Here is a 22583-nt window from a genome sequence, read left to right as displayed (position 1 = left end):
TATGCTTCATCCATACATACAAAAAAAAAAAAATAAAAATCTTGTAAAAGGTAGTAGAACTACACATATCCATGAAAAACAATCAAACTTCATTATGCTACTGAATTCCAGCACTGCTTAGCACGTAATTGAACACTAGGATCACGCATACTAAACTGAAGTGTCCTACTGTTTACCGAATGTTTGTTTCTCTCAAAGAAACTGAAACTCCTGTATCCACAGATAGAAAGCACATGGCTAATTCATCAATGCCAATGACACTGTGTGAATATATTAGATGTGGTTAGTGCCATGTTGATGAGAAAACAATAAACTGAAAAATACCACTTCTCAAAAATTAGCTGGCTGGCATTCAGGAGGACATAGATTGTTTTAACAGCTGTGGCATGATGACTTTGATGAATTAGATTTTTGTTCTTCTGGAATAATTCTAAATAATCCCTCTCCTCTGTCCCCCCACATCACCACGGACGTAAGTCCACTTCGTTGCTGAAGGCTGACTAAAGAAGAACAGGCCTTGCTACTGTTTTGATGACTTTACAAAATAAAAGGGAAAAAAAAAATCCATTTAAGTAATTTTAGTGAATCTCTTTCTTGGTTTCTACAAATCTTATTTTCAGGAAATTGAGGCCCTTTAAGAAAAAACACAGTTTCCTGGCATGTAATACACAATCTTCATAGGCCTTTTTTTTTTTTTTTTTTTTTGCCTTCCTTCAGTGAAATCACCTTTGGAAGATTAACAAAACACAACGGCAGGCACATTAACTTGTGCTCTATATTTGTGTCACGTACCTAACTAGACTTAAAAGGCACAAATATACATTCTGCTAGTGTAAAACCACTACAATTGTTTGGGTTGTAGTATATTTAAAACCATTCCTTAACAGTTGGTTGGGCTGTATTCAACTCTATCCCCCTCCAGAAAGACTTGGAATCCGTATATCCTCTGAAAACATAGAATACAATGGAAAAACTTGTGGAACGCACTTAGATTATTCGATTTTATGAAATAAAGCAGAATTCAGTACCCCACTTTTTCCATTCTTTCCACCTGAAGCATTTTCCATGAAGTATTTGATGATGCACAGTTTTATCTCCCCAGTTTTACAAAAAGGGCATATAGCAATGAAAAAAGTATACCTTAAGAAAGGATTATTTCTAGAACTTGTAGTTCTAGAAATATCCCATTCAAGAGCAAGCATCAAAGGAGTTGGTGGGAAAAAATTCTGAGCATTATAAATAATAATTATGCTTTTCTCAATAAGATTTTGTTTAAATGTAGATACAACACCGTATTGGCTGCCAAAATGTTTGAAAAAAATCTACAAACCACGCTGTATGGAAAGGGAAAAGAAAAAAAAAAAAAGAGAGACAAAGAAGGATGAAAACAAGTCCAATTGAGAATAACTCAATAAAGCAGCCATGAAAAACTGGGGCCATACATTCACCAGCTATATGATTTAAAATGATTTTTTGTTTGCTTCTAGTTTCCCTGATAAGAGGCTACTCAATGGATGCCAGAAAGATTCTGTCATTTTAATTTGGAGATCCAGCAGCGATACGCTGCTTCAAACTAGTTCTGCAGTTCTCCTTTTTATAGGTGAAAACATACTGGCCCATCTTCTAAACTTCTCTTGCCAATTTTTTTCTTCCTGCAAATTTCTTCCATGTGTTTCTGGAATATATATGAAAAAAATTATTTTTTTGGACATTAGAGAACAAGCGTGCATCTCCACTAAAACTTTTAATCAAGTTGGTGGCTGTTTACCCCTTTAAGATTTTCGGGAGACTCTGTTACGTTTTTCCATACTCATATATTTGCTTTTCACAGCTTCCCCATTTATAAACAAACAGATATTCCTACTTTTATACTTAAGTGCCTTTCAACTCAGAGCAGTACCAAAGTTTCACACAGGTAGGAAATACTTCCTTATTTCTCAACTACTACTATCTAAACCAAAAATAAACTAAATCAGCCAACAAAACACGTAAGCCAGAAAACACATCAACATAGAACATGTGCTACCCACCCTGTAATCCTATATCGTGATAGAAAGCGCAACAATAACAGCGGAGTGGCACAGTCCTAGGCTGCAACAAATGCAAACAAGTCCAAACAGAGTAACAAAGGCCTCCAGGAGGCAAGGAGCTCCAATAAAATGCCCTTACTTCCACTGCCAGCCCTTAAATGTGGTCTGGGAAGGAGCAGATCCTGGCTCCACCTGTTCTAGTCACTCAGATACAATGTATGCACCTGAGCTACCCTGGGATGGCCCTGCCTTCCACCAGGCACTCAATCACTAGTAGTTCAGGCCATGATTTAATATTTTTGCTGCATACCCCCAAGCCAAGAAAACCTGCAAATTCAAGTATTTCATTCCCATGCCTTTTTAGCTCATACTCCAGCAAATCATGCAAATCCTTCTTTCCTAATTTCAGTCAAATTATGCAACTGAAATTGAAGCTTATCAGAGCTGAACAAATGAATTAAAAACCAGAATATAACTTAGTGAAGCAACTTCTAAAATCCTAAAACATTTATCAATTTCATTAATCTAATTTCATCATTCCAATTTTTTTCCTTATCTTTAGACTACTTTAAGTTTTGGGAACCCACAAGAACACATCTGAATACACATTTTCATTACTTTTTATTGATGTAGCTGGATTTCAGATTCATAAGAGAACTCTTGCAGAAGCTGGTGACAACATGAAGAACAAAAAACTATTTCTTTCCAATCCCATTTTCAAAGAAACAACTTGTATGTGATGATAATACCAGATCACATTTTCCACAATTCAAGGGCAGAGAGCTAAAATGAGAGATCATCCTACCATTCACAGAATGGTCAAAAAGTAAGGATAATTGATTCCCAAAGCTGGAAGTGGAAACATTGAGATCATTCCCACAGTGGAAATATATTAAAGGATAGCTGATAAAGGCAGACTACCTGAATGAAAAACAGAAATCTCACTCACAAGGATTTTATGCACTACAACAGTTGCCAACTACTGCAAATTTCCTCTTGCTGTTTTGGCACTTTCCTTCACAAGCACCTATGGAAGACTGCACCACCATTAACAAAGATCTCAAAAACAAACTGCAAGTAGCAAACTGAAATAACTTCAAATGCTGCAGGCCAAAAGCTCTATATACAAATCAAATAACACTCAACAGGATGGACATCATTTTAAATTTGAACTTTACACTCCATTACAGTCATAAAAATCTATGTACTGAGAAATAGAGTACATCCTTTGTCTCACACACAAGGATCCCAATTTCACATTGCCTTCCTGTAATATGATGGAAAACACAACAACAGCAGCAGCAGAGCAGCAAGGTCCCAGGCTGCAGCAAGTGAGGATTTGCTCAAACACAACAGCAGTAGGCACAGAAACAAAGGAAAGAAGCTGCCTACCTTCAGAAGATCTCAGGTATGTAGGGATATTCAACAAAGTATCCTTGCCTCCATAGCCAACCTTTAAATGAGGTCTGGGAAGGGGTGGATCCTGTCTTCACCCCTTCCAGTCACTCAGGTACATTGTATGCACCTGAGCTCCCCTGGGTGGGCCATTACCTTCCCACCAGATGCTCCATAACTGTTTTCAAGCCATGGCTTCACATTTCCACTAAAATTCACAGTTAAACCAATAGTCATATACAGGAAGAACTACTGAACTCACCCAACCAGTGAAAGAAGAATCTGTGGGTGCCTAATGCTACCTCTCAGAAAGCAGCCTAAGTCCAAGAGACACTATCCCTTCAGTGGCTGGCCCTTAATGAGCCCAGATGCCTCTAATCTGAATCCCACCCCTTCTGGTCAGCTGGGGAGCACAGGTGCAAACAATCTGCCTGTGCTCTCTGGACCAGCCCCACCTCTTTACCAGGTGCTCAATCACCACTTCAAGCCATGACCCAGCAGTTCCCCTACAACTTCAACTCACTAAGAATTCCAGCCTCACCAATCCTAAGTAAGCAACAGTTGATCTTGGTACGAAAATCCTAAAAACAACAAAATTCTGCATTAAAAACTTAATATTCCTTTCAACATGAGTGCTCACATATCCTGATTGTTCTTTGTGCTCTTCTCGCAAAGCAAAGAAGAAAATGTTTAAATTTCTCTCCGTTAAAATGGGAACAGTTGCAACAGATCTGTACCAAAGAAACCAACAGAGTTCCTAATGATCATAGAATTGTTTGAGTTAGAAGGGACCCTTGAAGGTCATCTAGTCCAACTCTCCTGCATCGAACAGGTATATCTACACTGATCTTCTACTAGATTCAGTAATGTGCAGATCTTAATACTATTTTTATTAACATTATTTGGTTTACCTTAAGAAAAAAAAAGAAAAAACACCACAATTTTGTGAAGGTGATTTATGATCTGCATACTACAGTCATGGAAAAAACCTCCAGTAGACATTCCACACTGCTTGTATAAATCTTTCCTACTAGACAAGTGTGTTTGCTTTCAGAAATGTGACTGCTTTAACTAATCTTGAGCTTGGTATGCGCAGACATAGCTGAGAATTTGTCTCTTTATAAAGGAAAATAGAGGCAGACCAAACAACATCCTAGCAATGCAAGAGACAAGATGTGTCCACGCCAACAGATCACCACGAACAAAGAAAGGCTTTGTTCTACCACCTAAACACTAACATTAAAAAAGAAGCATGAAAACATGGGGCTGAAAACATTATTATCATCATAAATGCCAGCCCCGACTATTTCTGGTATAATTACTGGATGATGCTAAGCAGCATGTACCCACTGTAGGTATTTGAAAAAACATTTTATTTTCCACTGGGGAGAAAGTTCTTCAGTCAGCTTTCTAAGGACAAACCGTGATTTTATGTCTCCTTGAAATCTCAAAACTGGTGAGAAATCAAACAGCTCAGACAAATTGTAAGCAGCACCTTTAACTATCCCTGGGTATTCACTGTATAACCTGTACACAATTCTCACAGCTACAGTTTAAGAAATGAAGCCCAGAGCTACAATTCCTATCCATGCATATGTTGGGAAAACATTTGGAACACATAATTTTGCTCAGAGGTAGTTTATTTCTTAAGAAAAGCTATTTCCATTACACTGGAGATTTGCAGTGTGTGTTGAAAGGAAATGACTGGGAAATTTCAAGTGGGATTCCCAAAGAAGGGCAAGTATGAATAATGTTAGGTACAGTTCAAACATTAATTATGTATGCCAAAGCAAGGACATGAAAATCCTAATCAAAACCTTCTGCATGCCACCTGCTTAGCTGCTAAACTAATGTCAGTAAAGTAGACCAGAGATCCAAGCTATAATTGCTGCTAAGTGAGTGACAAGTTTAATTCCTTTCCCTATCTACACAAAGTTAATTATGGAAGTGAGGGTAATTTTAAAAGCTGCGAAAGAAAATACTTTAAAAAGACATTCAGTTGTTTAATTACATGCATCTTCCATCAGCAATAATCCTATACTTATCTGATGGATATATGAAACTACAATATTTAAAATTAACATTAGTTTGAATCTGAACTCTACAATAATTCACTCCAGCCCATAGTATTCTAGTGCCATGGTTCTCAATTCTTGTGACATGCTAACACCTAAAAAATGCCATACAGGCAGATGAAAATTTCATGTTTCCCAAGCCAATCACTTCTGTCAGGCTAAAAAGGAGGATACAATACATAGAACTGAGAAAATGTACTAAAATCACTGAGCACAAATAAGCTCTATGGATTTCAGATGTTTTGAATCATCTGTGAATTTAGAATAAAGATATATTCTGAAATTTAAAAGAGATATCTTTTTTTTTTTTTTCCCTACCAAATAGGAATTTATTGCAGAAGATTTGCTGGCATATGTTTTTAAGACCAAATATAAAAGGTGGTCCACAAAAACACCTGTTGAGAAGAAGAAATGCTGTAAAAGACACACAGAAACTTCTATTGGATCACCGGATCAGATCCTAAGGGGAAGCTCAAGAACTGACATAGCAGCTGCTTGATCTTAGATATTTATAATGTACTGCAAACAAAGAGAAGCCCTGATCAGCTACTTGAAATAACGTTTGATGTAAAATTGGTTATACTGCCATAGGCTGAGCTTAACTACTGTTAAGCTCTCAAATTGAAGTTTTAATTTACGCTAAAAAATTGCAGAATAAAGGCTGTTCGATACATGTGAACTGACAGAAAAAGTCCAGTCAAAGCCTGTTGCCTTGTTTTGGCAGACTTGCACATTCAACCTGTCAAACAAGTGAAAGCATGCCTTGCCATGCAAAATTTTGTTTGGCTTTATTTGTTTGAAATTTTTAAGCAACATTAATGTACAAGTTAGAAAGTGGAAGAGTAGGGATCCCATGAGACACTCTGATGAGAAAACTTCATATATCAATTATACACTATTTCTTACACTAGAATGTACTTTGTCACAGTTTTAAATTCACCAGATACCTATAACACAAACTGAATGGATATTCCCTTAATTCTGTAGACTGGGTCAACCTGTGAAACTCTTCCAAGAAAGAAAATAATCAGTTCGAATCCAGGGTAACAGTCAAATTGACGTTTCGTACCCATGCCCCATACTTGCAATCATTGGCAGCTCCTATATGATTTAGTCCTGATACCTCATGCCTCAAATAACAAAGATTCTCTGAGAGGTGGGCTGTCTGATAACATGCACAGGAGGGAGAAAAGCCTCTAAGGTAATATTTCCATGTGTGTAAGCTTCCTGCAGCTGTGCCACATGCAGGCAAACAAAAAGGAGCCCTCAAACATAACCTTGCCTGTTTGCTGAAAAGAATATAAAGAATGAAAGTTCAATGCTTTGTCCTTCACAAAGGTACGCTTTACCAAACTGCCCAGGAAATGTATTATGCATAATTGCATCAGAGACACATGAAAGCAAGAGCAGAGAAAGGAAGAGTAAAGGGTTCATGATACTCTATGACTTAGTGCATACCTGTCCACACAGCTGCAATCTCTCTCTACCTGGAGAAACAGCAGAAACAATGAAATACAAAGTACTGACAAGGACGAAGCAACACAGCAAGGCAGTAAAATGTCTTTTTCCAATTTTTCACAACAGTGGTTTTAACATTCTTCCATACAATGCCTATTTCTTCACATTCAAATCCTTTCACAGCCCTTCTCTGTTTTTCCTAGAATTTTCTTTCTCATTAGTCATATAGAAACAGGAACTAGAACCTTCTAAAAGCAACCTGGAGTTCTCTACACAATAGGATACTCACTTGGTTTATAGTATATTGAGATACTGTCTTTACAGGTACAAAAAAATCAGACTGATAACGCTAAAGACAATTTCTAAGCTAGAAGGAATTATATCAGGCTAAGAATATTATTTCTACTTGTCCTGTGCCAGCTTATCTTCAACATTCAGAGTTAACTGAATATTTCAAGAACTAGGAAAACTGAAAATGAAGTGATAGGTGAAATTCCAAAGTTCTGCATCTCACGGTTGGTAAAGTGATTCTGTTTTACTGTTACAGGAGAAGAACCATCAGTTTAGGCACACTTTTAACATCTCACAATGTTCTTTGTCCTCCACAGAACACCATGGGGTTTGTGTACTTTGTTACTTCACTGCAATCCCCGAACAGCTGAATTTACTTACTCTAGTTGCAATTCCAGCATTATTTATTAACTGAAATGGTCATAAGAAACCCATTTCTCATTCTGTAATATTTACACATAATGTTGTTCTCTTTTATTTAGGGAGATATTATAGTCTATTCCAATTTTAAACTGAAGTTGGAAGAATTAAAACTCTAAATTTGATTCAAAGCCTTTAATGAGGAAAAAAGGACACATAGCACTGCAGGCTTTAGAAGGTTTTGTGATGTCTTACATAGTCAATACATTACTGTCTTATAAGCTCCTTAGTAACTGTCGCATATTAGAGGCATGTCAAGCTTATTTTCTTGACTTTTGATACCGTATCTTTCAGAGAATCTAGATTTCTCACCGATATTCCTATTAATGTTACTATTATTGTGTCGTATGGTACCTTTGAAATTAAAATGAACGCAAACACTCAAAACATAAGGCTCGGAGAAAACAGCTGCTAGCTTGCATACAACCACAATGTTATATTTTGGCTTATTCAACAGAGAGCTTTTTCAGGTCCACGTGGTAGGTGCACTTGACTCTCCCTCATAGAATATCCTAGAAAATCTAATTAAGATTAAAGCGATAACATTTCTGTGGAAGTTAAAAAGAACTCTAGAGATTAAGCTTTAGACACGAATTGTCTTTTCATAGAGCTCTTCAAGACTGTATAAGTACTTCTAAAGTGCATCAGGCTCTCTGTTAAGTATTTCTCTTTCAAAACAGGAGGATGTGGTTGTAATTGAAAAGATCTGACCAGCCAGCCAAGGACAGTGCTCAAGAATTCTATCACTAGTCATCTTCAGGTAGGAAAAAGAAGTGCTCATTAGGTGCTAAGCTCTGCTGAAGAAGGCACATGTGCATATGCACACATCGATGGCCACACGTATGCAGAGAAAAGCATTCACACTAAAATTTGCCCATAACAATGCCGCTATTGAAACCAGCCATTTCAGTAACATTGCTTTGAGTCTCTATTGTCTTCAGATCCCACAGCAATCCTCTTCAAGAAAATAGCTGGATCAGGACAAAGCACTGGGTGTGCAGGCGCTAATGAAAACAATATTTTCAAATTGTCCCTGTAGAGCCTTCAAAATGTGCAAAAGTCCACTGATGCATTCAGTCACTTTCTAAACTTGCCAAGAAGTCAAATCTATGAGGCTTTTGTGCTTTGCACAACATAACCTTGTTGTTTTAAGGTCATTAATTTCCACCAACCTAAGGGCTGGTTTTCTGTCACTGGGGGTCTTCTTTTAAATTCAAATCTCAATACACAAAGCTCACTGTTAGATGATGAGCAAGAAAGGGCTTTTTATGTCAAGCTTTTCACTCTGTCATCTTCTTATAAACACACACAAGCATTGGAACGTGCATTCTGAACCCAATGGTTTCAGTACATTCTAGCAGGTTTCTTAATACTAATGCTCAGTTCCTCACCAGCTGACTTTCAACTACTTGTAATTTTACAGATACGCACTACGTGGTATTTCATTCAACATCTCTCAGTATACTTTGCAACTACAGCAAGAAATGCATTTAAATGCATTCAGATGATCCAGAACCTGCAGGTTATCAAGGTACGTGAGTAGTGTATATATACCAACAAAAACATTTGTTAAAGTTGCTGAAAAATTATTCGATTGGACTATAAGGGTATATCATTCTGGGAGGACACTCCATGCAATACTATGACTACCAAGTGCTTCAGGTAAGATCTTTATTCTATCTGAACAGACACTATGTTCTACATATGTACTGTATTCAAAATGTAGCCACTAGCACATTTTGTCACTTGGTTTCTAGTAAACACATGACAACAGGCAGACAGTTATTGTTTGGGAGACTGCATTCAGCTTGCCTGATTACTTGACGGAAAATAAACACACTGTTAATAGCTTTTAGAAAGATGCATTATTTCATATATTACAATTTTCAGGCAATAAGTTCCAAAGATATGAATGAAACTGACAGAAAAAGTACATACATTATTGTGAAATTAGTCTGTGAGAGACTATGCAGCCAACTGTTAAGATCTCTGTTTTATTCTGCTCAAAATGCATTGAAGGAGGTGGTCAAGAGAAGCAGGACAACATCAAAAGAAAGGATTTAGAGGCTCCATATGCCAGCTGAACAGCTTTCTAATATGGAAAATTGAGACTCAATATCCTGGTAAAAGAATTTTTTAATTACAGTAAAAAAAAAAAACAACAATTTTGTATGCAAGAATGAAGATGCTCAACAAAATATGTAGTATCAAGTAATGCATTGCCTTTATGAATTGTTAACACTGAGGGTTTTGTTTTTTTTTTTCCTCTTTTATAATTCTCAACCTTTTTCTTTTAAAGGAAAGTCTTATGTTTTGGAGGCATCTGAGAAGCAGGAAAAGGGTCCTTTTGACAGTAGTAAAGCAAAACAAACAAACAAATAAAAAAAAAGGGGGGGGGGGAGAAGAACAACCACAAAGCAGCAACATGATTTTAGAGTGATACAAGATATGATGAGTTACCGGATAGCCATTTCGCCCTGGTAGACCCTGGTTGAATGAGATGAAATGGTATGACACACATTAACAACACAGCCATGACATATGACATAAAAAGCACGCAGAGTACATTACTGACAAATTAAAATTTGCATGTCCGTTACTTTTTGCTATGTGAAGGTATTATATGCCAGCAAATATGAAATAGGTACTATGTGGTGAAAAAAATGATTTGGCAATGGAAGTCAAGGTATTTTATCTTAAATATTTTACGCAAAAGGATACTGAATATTTTGATGCTCAGTGAAATTCCTTTTATTATGAAGGTTATTATCCGTATAGGTAGACTGGCAATATGTAGTTTAGAAGAAAAAAAACACTGTAGAGCTTAGTCAGTAAGGTAACAGATACATAGGCTACCACTAGGACATAGGTGCCAAAGAAGAAATTTGAGAATGCTAAAACTGATCATAAATAAAAATCGAAAGACCCAGCCTTTGACTGTTATTATACGTGACACAATCATCACATCCAAATAGAGCACTGCAGTATCTTCTGAAAACACAGCACACACCTAAATTTTTGGAATGCCATGCAGCATACACAAATATTTGCTAATTTAAATGGAAAGGATCGCCACGGTATCCCAGGTGAAAACAATAACTGAGTTTGCAACAATTGCTCCCAGCCAGATTGTGTCAATCAAAAAGTGAATTAGGAAAAGATATCACCTACTTAAATGCCTTGCAGAAAATTAAACCCTTACTGACTTTCAGCAAGATGAAGTTCCATAAGGTAGTTTTGTATATGAGACTCAATTATAAATGAGATTCTTGTTAATAACAGGTCAGCCTTCTAGGCTATTTCAGGTTTGTATTAATACTACCACAATCTAGACTTTTTTTTTTTTCCTTATGGGAACCAACACTAAAACTGAGTTGAAGTCAAAGACATTAATAATGAAACATATTGTGAACTCTCGCTATTACTGCTACAGGAAAATCATTTGTATCATGATTTAATGTTTGTTCTTTGTGTTTCATGGGAAGGCTGCAAAAGAAATTGAGGAAGCCAATATTTCTTTCAAATAAACAGCACCATTATATATTAAGCCTAGCTTTTCACTGATGGCTTGTTAAATCAATTTGCCACTAGGAACTGCTGAGCACATGGTCAAAATCTTTCAAAGTAAGTAGTCACTGCCCAGTACAGGCAGCTTACACTGAAGTCAATAGCTCACATAGCAAAAATTCAACATACTAGTTTACTATTTTCAAATATGTAGGATAAAATAGACAGATAACCTGGTCCAGTAAGTGTTGTGGAAATACTCTATCAAAGAAAAAAAACAAACTCTTCAAGCAGAATTAAAATATACATATATATTGTTTTGGTGATCATGCTTTCACGCCATATGGATGGCATGACAAATATAAATGTTTTAAATACATGTGTTTAGTGCTGTTCTGCAAGTTTGACTTTTGACTTCCTCTGGGAACATGCCACAGAACTAAAAACAAAAAAACAAAAACAAAAAACAAACAAACAAACAAAAAAACTGATAAACTTTTCCTGTAAACAAGATGAGCATAACATTCAAACAAATACTAAACCATCTTAGTTTTACTATTCAATTCACACAAGTACTTACTGGCGTTAGTAGCAATTACACTGCAATTGTCTGGTCAGCCCATATACTTCCAAAGAACAAGGAGTTTTCACCCCAATCATTTGCGACAATGGCAAATCTGGTTACCACCCAGTAAAAGGCAGAGTGATTGAGTCTAGACTTAAGATAGCATCCTCATTTTCATACCGTAGCAAAATTTTTGTTACCAAGTCATAAGCAAAATGAACATAATGTACTTACATGGAATTGCGATCCAAACTGCTATCTGGAGCACTGAATGTAAAGCTTTATAGTTTTAGATATAATTTTCTTAAGGAACTTTCTCACTAGGTTATTCAGCTCCAAAATAATTAGCGAGTGTTTATGCTGTGTAAATATAAGTATCAAGATTCCCTCGTGATGATACACAGTCAGTTTATCACAAAACAGGATCTAACATCGATTTCTCCCTGATTCTGGAAGACCCAACAATGTATCACTGTACTTACAGGAGGTCCTGTGGGGAGGGAAGATGGGAAAAGAGGAGGGGAAAAAAAGACAGACAAAAAAAAGAATTTGTAAGCTTATAAAGTTATTAAAGACAGACACAAATGTACAAATCCAAACACAAGGTCTCAGGATTGTAAGCCAGCATTGCTGCTGATACACTCTAAACATTTTCCTATTCAAGTTCTTTTTGTTTTGGTTCTACTTTGCAACTTGTAAATCTAGCTAATGCTCAAATGCATGCTCTTACCTTACCAAAGAAGACAATCCTTCAACTATGGTCATGCAATCTTATGGAAGTTGTTTCTCCACCCATTTCCATGCAGTTTTATGCCAGGCCAAAAATACCAGCCACGGACTATGGTTTGTTTTGTCAGACTCCACACAAATCAAGTGTAACCACATCACTACTTTCAGCTAGCCACACAATTGGGCATCTCATCATAGCTTGGCTGCAAAATTGCACAAAGTACCCTTGGCATTTAACCTTGGCATCTAGTCAAGTCATACGTGCACCAGCATCTTCAGGCCTTCTAACTTTGCCCATAAGGGGAGGTTTCAGTGGCCACCTGACAGTGCTGAACTTTCTTTTCATCACCTTCCTTTCTCAAGGCACACATATAAAACGTTCCCAGTTAAAATGTCACACTTCATGAAGTGATATTTGCACATTTTTTCAATTATTTAGACTCAAAGACTCTTGTATAGCAGTTCTTGGAAACATTATCAAAGGGCTATAAATCAAATCTACTATTTCAGTCTTATTAAGTTGAGCAGCTGCAGCTCTCAAACCAATGGCATTTCATTAGCTTTTATGCCTCTCTCTAATTTCTGAATAAAGTTAAGTGAAAGAGGAGTATAAAACCACAGCAGCTGTACTTTGAGATTGCTTTTAATATTGATAGCCTTTTGTTTTTAACAAAGCAATTTTATTATCCTGTAACTAAAGCAATTTCTTTGTACTGGTAAATATTCTTAAACAGCATTTTAAAGTGCAGGTCTGTTTTTAAATGAGAGAGATCAATTTCCTTTGTTAATAGTTTAATGTATGTTTATTTGAGACATAAAATGAACAAACAAGCACACTGCAAAGTAATTGCCAGGAACATTTGTAAGAGAATCTTTAACCACAGAATATCTTTCTGTAGCATAGCATTTGTCTCTAAGTAAATATTAATCCAATCTCAAATGTAAACATCAAGGTGATTTACATTAACTTTTGGCAGGGCTTGTTTTCAGTTTTCTTGTGCAGGAAAACACAGAAAGAGCCAGATAAATGACAGTTTACAAGGTTATGAAGAGATACTAATGAATTTATGAAGATCAAGTTGATTGGAATGTTTTCTTAAGTAGCAGAACAGACAAGACAACCAAGGAAATTAGAAATGTTCATTTTCTCCTGCATCAGTTCTAGAAAATTCACCTCCATTGAAGGCTCAGTCCTTCAAGGTAAACAACAGATTTGATTTCCATGATTGTCAGCTGGAAGAGGTATGCAGCATCCCACAGTGTTGTTTTAAAAGAAATTTCAAGCTCTACATGAATGTTCAGATCTCAACAGCAAGTTCCCTGATACAGGAAAACAAGCCATCCAGTATTTTTCTTATTTCCATGACAACTAACTTGCTTCTTCTTTCTAGTAAACAGCAATGTCTCTCATGCAGAGTACTCTATTTATCACATTATTTCCCTGACCTCCTTAACTTAATCCCTTCCTTCTAAAACTTCATCTCAATCCAGGAAGGCCTAATGCAACCGACTTACAGTATTCCAACTGCTTTCTACCAGAGTTACTCTGATTTATGCTAACCTCAGAAGACATCGGAATGATTTGACAATTACCAGTAACATTGCCAATGGTACCATGCCAAGTGTTATGAAGCATGACCACAAAGAAAGGACACTAGGGACTAGACAGCTATCTGGAAGGCCACCAGGTATATGCCAAGGGTCACAAATTTCTACAGAAGAAGTTTTAGAGCTCTCATTCAGAGCATAAAAGGCAGTAAAAATAAAAAAAAAAAAAGAATGCATGCTGGGTATGCATCTTCCTAAAAACACGCAGGCATCAAACAGCAATGCAACTTAGGAAGGTGAAAACTTACCAGTCTCTCCTCTTCTGCCCCGCTTACCTCTTTTCCCTGGAGGACCTAAAAAGAAGATAGTGTGTTTTAACAATTTTTCTTGAAATCACAACATGTAGGATATCATTTGAGTTTGATGCTCAGGAATAACTGTATAAAACAGAGAAAGATCCAGAAACATAGCTGAGGACCACCAAAGATACACAGAATGATTCAGGAAGTTGAAGATGAAATGAAGAGCTACACTACACAGTAGAGTCGCTCATGAAACAAACAAACAAACAAACAGGCTGGAGAGACACCACAATGGTCATCCAGCTCATCCCTCTTTCTCAAGGCACAAGTCAACTATCTTGAAAATGTTACTACAACTTCCACAGCCTCGTTTCCCCTAGTATTTCACTTTTCCAATGACAAGGACACTTTTCTTTATGTCCAGCTTGCTGCACAGAAGCTCATCAGTTTTTTTGCTAGCCACCGCAGACCTCAGATTAGACATAATTCCTTTTATTAAGCATAAAACCAAACAAAAAACCACTCCTAAAGTCTTTTTATTTTTATATTCCTTCCAATTGCTATACCTTTCCTTCAATCTTCTTAAGTCTAATTTATCACAAAGCATTAAATTGCATTTAGTTACTCCTACATGAAGCAAGGTTAGCATGTATTTATAAGAGCACACCCTCTTATAAAACACCCTGCCCTTATCTGAAAATATTGATAGAAATAATGGCAAAGAAACCTTTACCTGGCTTTCTACACCCCAAACACTAACAACAACTTGTCAAGGTTGCTTTGCTTCCAGTTTATGTGTTTGCCTTAACAGACCAACTTGGTCCTTGTAAACTTTTTGCTAAGGAAACCCTTATTAGTCATAGTTCTTTTCCCACAAATATTTACATACTACAGCAAGAATTTTCTGCAGTCTCTAGAGAAAAATATTGTTTTCTCTCATTTATGCACTTCAACATCCTCCCTAAACTGCAGGCATCAATATCACATTCCTCTTTTCTTAGTGACTTTGACAAACAGTTCCTGTAAGCTCAGGAATGCACAGTCACTTCTCCCTGTACAGGTAGGAAGAAAGGAAATAGCTTCTGTCTTGTTCTATTAATGACAGTGGGGGCATAATGCAATGAAAATTTAAGACAACAACATTAAGACATTAAAGACAACAGGAACTGTACAGGATATTCATTGTCAACAGAATATCAAGCAGAGAGAATATTTTGCTATCGTATCTGAAAAACTTCTAAAATGCAACTTCTTTATAGAGAACATGCATCTTTCTCCTGAAATGCTCTGGCCTCTGCAAGAGATATGCATGGAAACTTCTTACACAGGTAACAACTTGTTTCATATAATACATTTCTATGGGGGCTTTTTTCCAACATTTTTTCAGCTCTAACACTGAAACCTGTCAGTTTCCTTATGCATCCCTGCACCAATGCATCAGCCTGCTGTGAGATTTCTCTGGCTGCCCCAAGCTCCCAAATATGGGGTATGCAGTTTGGGCTGATCACACACAGACGCGCAAAAGAAAGCTACAAGCTTATTTACCTGGAAACAATCTTTTTTCTGTCTTTCAGCATACCACAAGAAGATATTCACAGTCAGTTTTTTGGAATACTATTTTATTGCAGTTCAGCTCCACTATAGGTGTGCACACGCATTTATGCGCATCTACTGTGAAGTTTTCCCTTGAGAAAACAACAGAACTTCAGAACTAAAAAATGTCAGCTGCAGACCAGCATAAGACAGAATCGCAGACAGAAAACCATGTGGATAATGCCAAGCTATGGATATTAGGAAGCAGGGAATTTCATCCAGTGAAACAGCTGTCCATAGAGAATTAACCTGCCAGTTGGGCAGCTACCTGCAGTGATGACAAAAAAAAAACAAGCTCTAGGCTCAGTTCTTCCCTCTGACATCAAGCACTGACCCCTCTCAAACCATTACTCTGAGGAGACTAGATTCAGATGTGTGCAAGTATTCAACATAAGAAAAATACTTATTCCCACAGTAAGCACAACACTGAAGTTAGGAAAATCACCCTGGATTTAAAGGAGCATCAGTGAACTCAATCCCTGCACCTAGGCCCTTCAGACCTGTAGTTATGAGCAGAGCAACTCCTGATGATGATGATGAATCCTCCTCCACTCCCTAACAGCTTTTTACACTTCTTCACTACTCAGGTCTTTGTCAAGGCACTGGCCTTTTGTAAACCCTTTGGAAACTGAGAAATGATAGGGGGATCTTACAAACACTCATTGGGTCTGAGGGCCCCCTCAAGAAATTTTTTTTTCTATATTTACTTATTGTGATTGGTACATAACAATGCTTTTTAAGTCACAGATGGTTCCAATTCACAGAAACATAGAAATACTCACATGGAAGACCATCACTGGATGACCTACTGCTTCAGAATGCACACGAGCTTTCATCTTTTTCTGAACAAGCTGCTTTCCCTACATTTTAACTGTTAACATCATCTGTTGCTCTAAGCAATTCCACTTAGCAAAACTGCGGGTATTTTGCTATAAATATTAATTTCCCATCTGTCTTGAGTTTTATAACTATGCACTAATTGGAGGATGTAGTGGAGATTCATTGCAACAACAGGAACAGTCAGTGGAGTCAGAGACACAACTTCAGCTTACAATTGCACTTATTTATTTATTTTTGGAGCTTGCACGAAATACAAGACTAGGATGTAAATATTCTGAACTTTCATGAACAGGATAAAAACCTCTCTACAATATTACTAGAAAGGCCTGTGCTGAATTGAATTCAGTACAGAGCATTTAAGTAATAGCTTCTTTTAGACATCTATGCATATTGAAAATGGATCCTTTAAAAAGAAAAACAAAGGTCAAATCTCAGTGGAATGAGCTGCCTTAATAAAACTTAATGATACCAAGCAATAAGCAAAAGTTAATTCATAGTAGCTAAGTTTGCCAATATGATGTTTTCTTAAGCTTACTAGATTTATCTTTAGGTAGGGAGTAAAAGTAAATTATCCAAGGATTAATTGTTTTTCGTTTTTAACTTAGTTGAGCTTCACAATATTAGAAACTATTTTTCCAAAACAATTTATGAGCCTGACTTTTATGAAGCTTTTTTTCCCCCACCTTTAAGGGATAAAAATTTAATACCATATCAACAAAGAGAATTTTGAAAACGAAAGAAATAAGGAGATATTTATTTTATCAGAAATGGTTATCAAATGGTTATTTTCTTGAACACAAGATTTTACCTGCCGTCTCATTTACCCAGAAGAGACCGGTGCATTAGAAAAAAGACTAAAAGACTTCAGCTAGTTAAAAGCTTTAGTCTTTGAGAGATCATATTTTAACAGAAACATAACCAATATAAAGTATCAAGTACCAAGTCAGTACTAAGTAGCTTTGGCTATTTATGTCATAGAAGTAGTGTTTCTGCATATAGTGATGCCATATGGTATGGAACATCCCTTTTGGACAGTTGAGGTCAGCTGTCCTAGTTCTATCCCCTTCCACCACTTTGTGTGCACTCAGCATCTCGCACTGGCAGAATAATATGAGAAGCTGAAATACCCTTGGCTACATGCAGCACTTACAACACCTAAATCATCAGCGTGTTATCAACACTGTTCTTCTCCCAAAGCCAAAATATAGAATCACATCAGACACCATGAAAAAGACTCATCTGTAGCCCAACTGAAACCAAGACAGATAGATCCTTTACCTGCAGGGTTCCATCAAGCAACTACAACAGCATAAAGCAGCTAGAACAGATAGGAGAATCTAGTCTAAATCAATAGCTATGGGTGCCACAAATTTCATTTTTAGATTATGCACATTTTTCAAATCAGATAAAACAAATAGAAAGCATACTCTTAAAATTATATTTGTGCATGTTAGCTATTTGGGGATGGATCGTGTGATAAATTATATCATTGATGTATTAAAGACAAATGTGAAGATGCAGGATGTTGCTGGCACATTGGACAGCAAAGGCGGGGATTTTCTTCAGTTTTCCATACACTTTGCAAAAAAGAATGTTGCAGGTGCACAGATTGCCCTTGTCCAAAAGGAAATTACTGATATATTAGAAGTCTGAACAATAATGATGTTTTCCTTCTCTGAGATACCTTTTAGTCATAAAGATTTTAGACTAGCAGTGCACATTTCTGAAGCACTGAAAAAACTGAGCTCAGATTTTTAACCATAAGCCAGTGATGATCACCAAGTCACACTGCTTCAAACCAGCTAAGAGTTTTATTAACAGTGTGGAGCTATGAGTGGTACCAGCATACAGTTCTGCTGGCGCTGCCTATGTTCTTTTAATTGCTGATCTTTTTACAGCAAATAAATTCAACATAACCAAAGCAGCATGCAAACAGAAAAGAAAAAACATCCAGCCTACATTATGAGTATGCCAAAATGATTTGCAATTTGATCATGAGCTGATCTAGAAGTCAAACTTGCCCTCATTATGAAAAGAAGTATAGCAGCATTATCAAAGGAATTGTCAATATTTCATGTTATAGGTATTCACCACTACTGTAATTAAGAGCTCCTGCACCAAAGCCATGCACCATCCTGTTAGCTGTTTTATTGATGCTCAGGACATTGCACCCACAACCCCTGACTCACATACAGCTACTGTTTTAAGTAATGAGAATTTCATGTGTACTTGAAAAGAATATTCTGTCATTTCAAAGGACGCTTATTCCACACACATTCTACTGCAAATAAGAATATCCTTTTTGTGTCAAATCTACACAAACAAAAAACATAAAATTAGCCCAATTATATTTTCAGAATAAATCTTGATCAAATTTGCTGAAGTTAGTGGAATTACTTCACCATGATTAGGTATAAGACTAGCAACTTTGCTGCAATAATGTGGTTAAATACTTTTCAGTCAGCTGAACCAAACCAACTTAAATTCTTCATGGTTTAACTGTAATACTCGCAAAATAACAGATTCTGGTTGCACTTCAATTTCCATCACCTTTATTTGCCAGTGGACTCAACTCTCTCCAACTCCAGACCACAATTCACCTCTTTCCATTAATCCCATTTCACGCTTCTCCCTGTCAAATGCAGAAATGACTGGCAGTGATGCTCTGCTCACCTTGAGCAAACAACTTCCCAGCAAACTGAGCTTTTTGTGTCTTACAGTTGCAGGACCACTGAGATGGTGCAGACTAGCAGAGCAGCTGCTGAGCCTAATGCCTATTCCTGTGAAGCATGCATGACACAAGCAGAAGTGATTCCAGATAATGCCGCGTGATTATCAGACCCATCCTACTAGCCTCTTCCTCCCAGTATGGGCACCAGGGACAGAAAACAGGATTGCCACATCACAGCAGGCTGAGCTCTCCTGGGATGGATGCCTGGGCAATGTGAGATTCGACAGACACTTCTGTAGTTCTTTCTGTCAGAGCTGCCATCAATTCCATACCAAGTAGGGAAGAATGGGGAGGATTTCTATCTCTTGAGCATGTTCTTACTTACAAGTGCTGCATGGATCTGTTCCAGTTTACTTCATCGGCCTTTCTTCAAGGCCTTTTTGCTCTTCCCTTTTTTTCCTCAGCTTTTTCAGTTAATGTAATACTTGGACTCTTCTTTCCTGCCACTCTGCATAGCCACCCCACCTGGCATGCCCATCTCCTGTTTGGTACCTCAGCCTGTCTGATTCAGCCTGCCTGAATTTCCTACCTCATAAAATTATCTCCTCCCCTTGGGCCTCAGCTGGATAAATAACATTCATTGTTTCACACGCAGTACATCTTCTTCTTGGCTCACCATGAAACAGCAGTGCAGCCGAGGGCTTGGATAGGTGTCAGAGGCTATTATGCAACTTGGCTGAGGGAATGCCAAAATCCGTCTATCTGATCCACAGTAGAGAAATTTGACCTCTCTGGGTCAGATTTCTTTTACCACTTCTGTTCATACTAAATGTTGTTTGACTAGAGGTGTCTAGCCTAACATCATTTTGCTAGTATCAGATACTACTGAGGGAGCCGAAAGGATCCCATGACCACCACATGCAAGACGGCCAGAATTGCACATTCACATTTCCACTCTTTCTTCCTTAGTAGTTAAATACCATTGCAGCACAGAAAGCAACATCCACTCCAAAAACTGTCATCATTCAATTCTATACTTCTGAATTAATTTTATAGCCATAACACTGCCTAATCCTTAACCTTATAAAATCTTTGGCCTAAGAAATTAAACATGACTCTAAGTTTCACCATGTATAGCCAATTTCAAAAACTATTTGTTTCTTTTTGTCAAGTTTATTTTCTCATAAAATCACAGATGTAAGTTCCTCTGTCTCATAATGTCAAATGCGACGTTGCCAATCCAGCTTATTTTACATCATTTTGCTATTGAACTATTTTTGTTTTTTACCTGTCTTACTTATTGTAAGGTGAACATACTCTTTTTTTCCAGTTACTTCAGCTGAGTTTTCTCCATATCATAAATCATTACTATATTTTTCTGAATTTTCTTTGATTCTGTACTGCCATTTAGCACAAGGCTAAAACATGCTGAAGACCAGTTCCCACAGGCGAAGCACTGCTCCTTTAGTTGCTCTACACTAGAAGTCAGCAGCAGGAGATAAACAACCTGGCGCTGCCTACCCTGCAGAGCCCAGCAAGAATCACCTCTCTGACACTGTGTTCTCAAGCACTTTCCCAAAAGCAGCTCCAGATCTCAGGAACTGACTACATGAAAAATATGCTTTCAGAATTTCTCTAATTACAACTCACTTTAATTCTGAAAGTTAAACTCTGCTTCCTCTTGTTGCCTATTAACATATAGACAAAGACAAAAAATTACTCAAGCAAGAATAAATGTCTTCAGTTCTAAAGCAGGAGATGAGCCGTGACAAGCAAAACATGCATAACATTCAGTTCTTGGCTATAGGTAACCACTGGACACGCTTTCCAGTTTCCTATTCATAAATACATTACAAATATCTACTGAATTACAAGATTCCTGTGCATGCATTACAGTCACAATGTTTAATAACACCAATATTTTTTTTTTTAAATTTAATTTTTTTCCATTCTGTAGGATGAAAACCAAAGTAAGAGACATTGCTGTTAACACAATCTAAATCTAGTAAGGTTTAACAGTGCTGAGGAAATAGGTTGTTAAACTTTTACAGGTTCCTACAACACTGCTGCAGTGCTATGGCAGAATTCGTTTAGCTGACAGTACTTAAAATACTGTCAAAGATCAACAGTTACATTTATAAGATAAGCAACCAAACTATCCATGTGAGATCATGGATTTTTTTCCTCTAGCTACAAGCTGCAATTCTGATCTATCTTGTTAAGGCAATTGGAAATAATTCCCAGTAGCCTGGACTGGAACAGTTTGCTGATTCTTGCAGACTGAAGTGTAGTGGTGACACCATTAAGCTATTTTAATGAACATACAACACTTTGTGCACACATGGTCATCTTTACAAACACAGAAATAGCTGCTATCACCTGGCTTACAAATACTGCTGAGGGACAGCTGAAGTATGTAGGGATAGCTATTCTACACTAGCAAGGCATGAAAGTCTTCTCATCATTTCAACTTGCCATTCCATTGTATTATTATCATGCCATATCAATAGTTTGCCCTATGATGAAAAAAGCAGTTGTTGTATAGAGAATATCTAAACTTCATTTAACTGTTTCAAATATTCACATAGATGAAATAAGGTATTAGATTTTTTAATTTATTTATTTTTACCTTAACAGAATTCAAAGCCCCTTTAATATCATATCTGAGAATATACAACTAATTCTTTATGATTGCTTAACTGTAAGGTACAACTGTAGCTGTACGAAAGCAAAAGCTTCAGAACGAAGAGCAGTTAAAAGCTAATCCTCCACCCATGGTTTATATCTCAGTATCAGAAGTTGTACTGTAGGAAAATTCAAGAACAAAAACAAAACAATATAAATTCTAACAACTTTTTCAAGCACAATGCTTTGGACATGCAAACCTTAAGCAGAGAGCATTTCATGCTTCCCAAGGAGTTAACACTACCTAGCACCTACACAGTGTCATAGGTTGTAGGACAGGATAGAGCAGGCAGGATGGCAGCAATTCAAATAGTGCTGTTAAGAAATAAATACCTCTTGATGGCAATAAGTAGCAGTTACTATTCAACACAATAAACACTACAGAAGCGCACATCCTGCCTGTGATTTTCATGTTGCTTATGCCAAGTTACACTCACCCATAATGATTTTTCACTTAAGCATAAGGGCTTGTAT

General features: G+C 37.0%; 1 protein-coding gene across 16 annotated transcripts in view; it reads right to left on the bottom strand.

Moving 5' to 3' along the window:
• Positions 1-22583, bottom strand: part of COL25A1 (collagen type XXV alpha 1 chain) — a 271408-nt gene that overhangs the window by 123367 nt on the left and 125458 nt on the right. For 9 of the 16 annotated variants that reach the window (XM_032444266.1, XM_032444274.1, XM_032444265.1 and 6 more), the window contains exons 3-5: positions 14327-14371; positions 12224-12231; positions 10130-10156 (exon numbers count right to left, since the gene is read on the bottom strand). In XM_032444266.1, the coding sequence (XP_032300157.1) occupies positions 10130-10156; positions 12224-12231; positions 14327-14371 (80 nt within the window). The remainder of the gene's footprint in view (positions 1-10129; positions 10157-12223; positions 12232-14326; positions 14372-22583) is intronic. The other 7 variants (XM_015861367.2, XM_032444278.1, XM_032444268.1 and 4 more) reach the window with 1 other exon arrangement.

The sequence above is a fragment of the Coturnix japonica genome, chromosome 4 (genome assembly GCF_001577835.2).
Source record: "Coturnix japonica isolate 7356 chromosome 4, Coturnix japonica 2.1, whole genome shotgun sequence".
Taxonomy (NCBI): Eukaryota; Metazoa; Chordata; class Aves; order Galliformes; family Phasianidae; genus Coturnix; species Coturnix japonica.
Note: the sequence above shows the minus strand (reverse complement) of the source record. Positions and strands in the feature narration are given on the sequence as shown.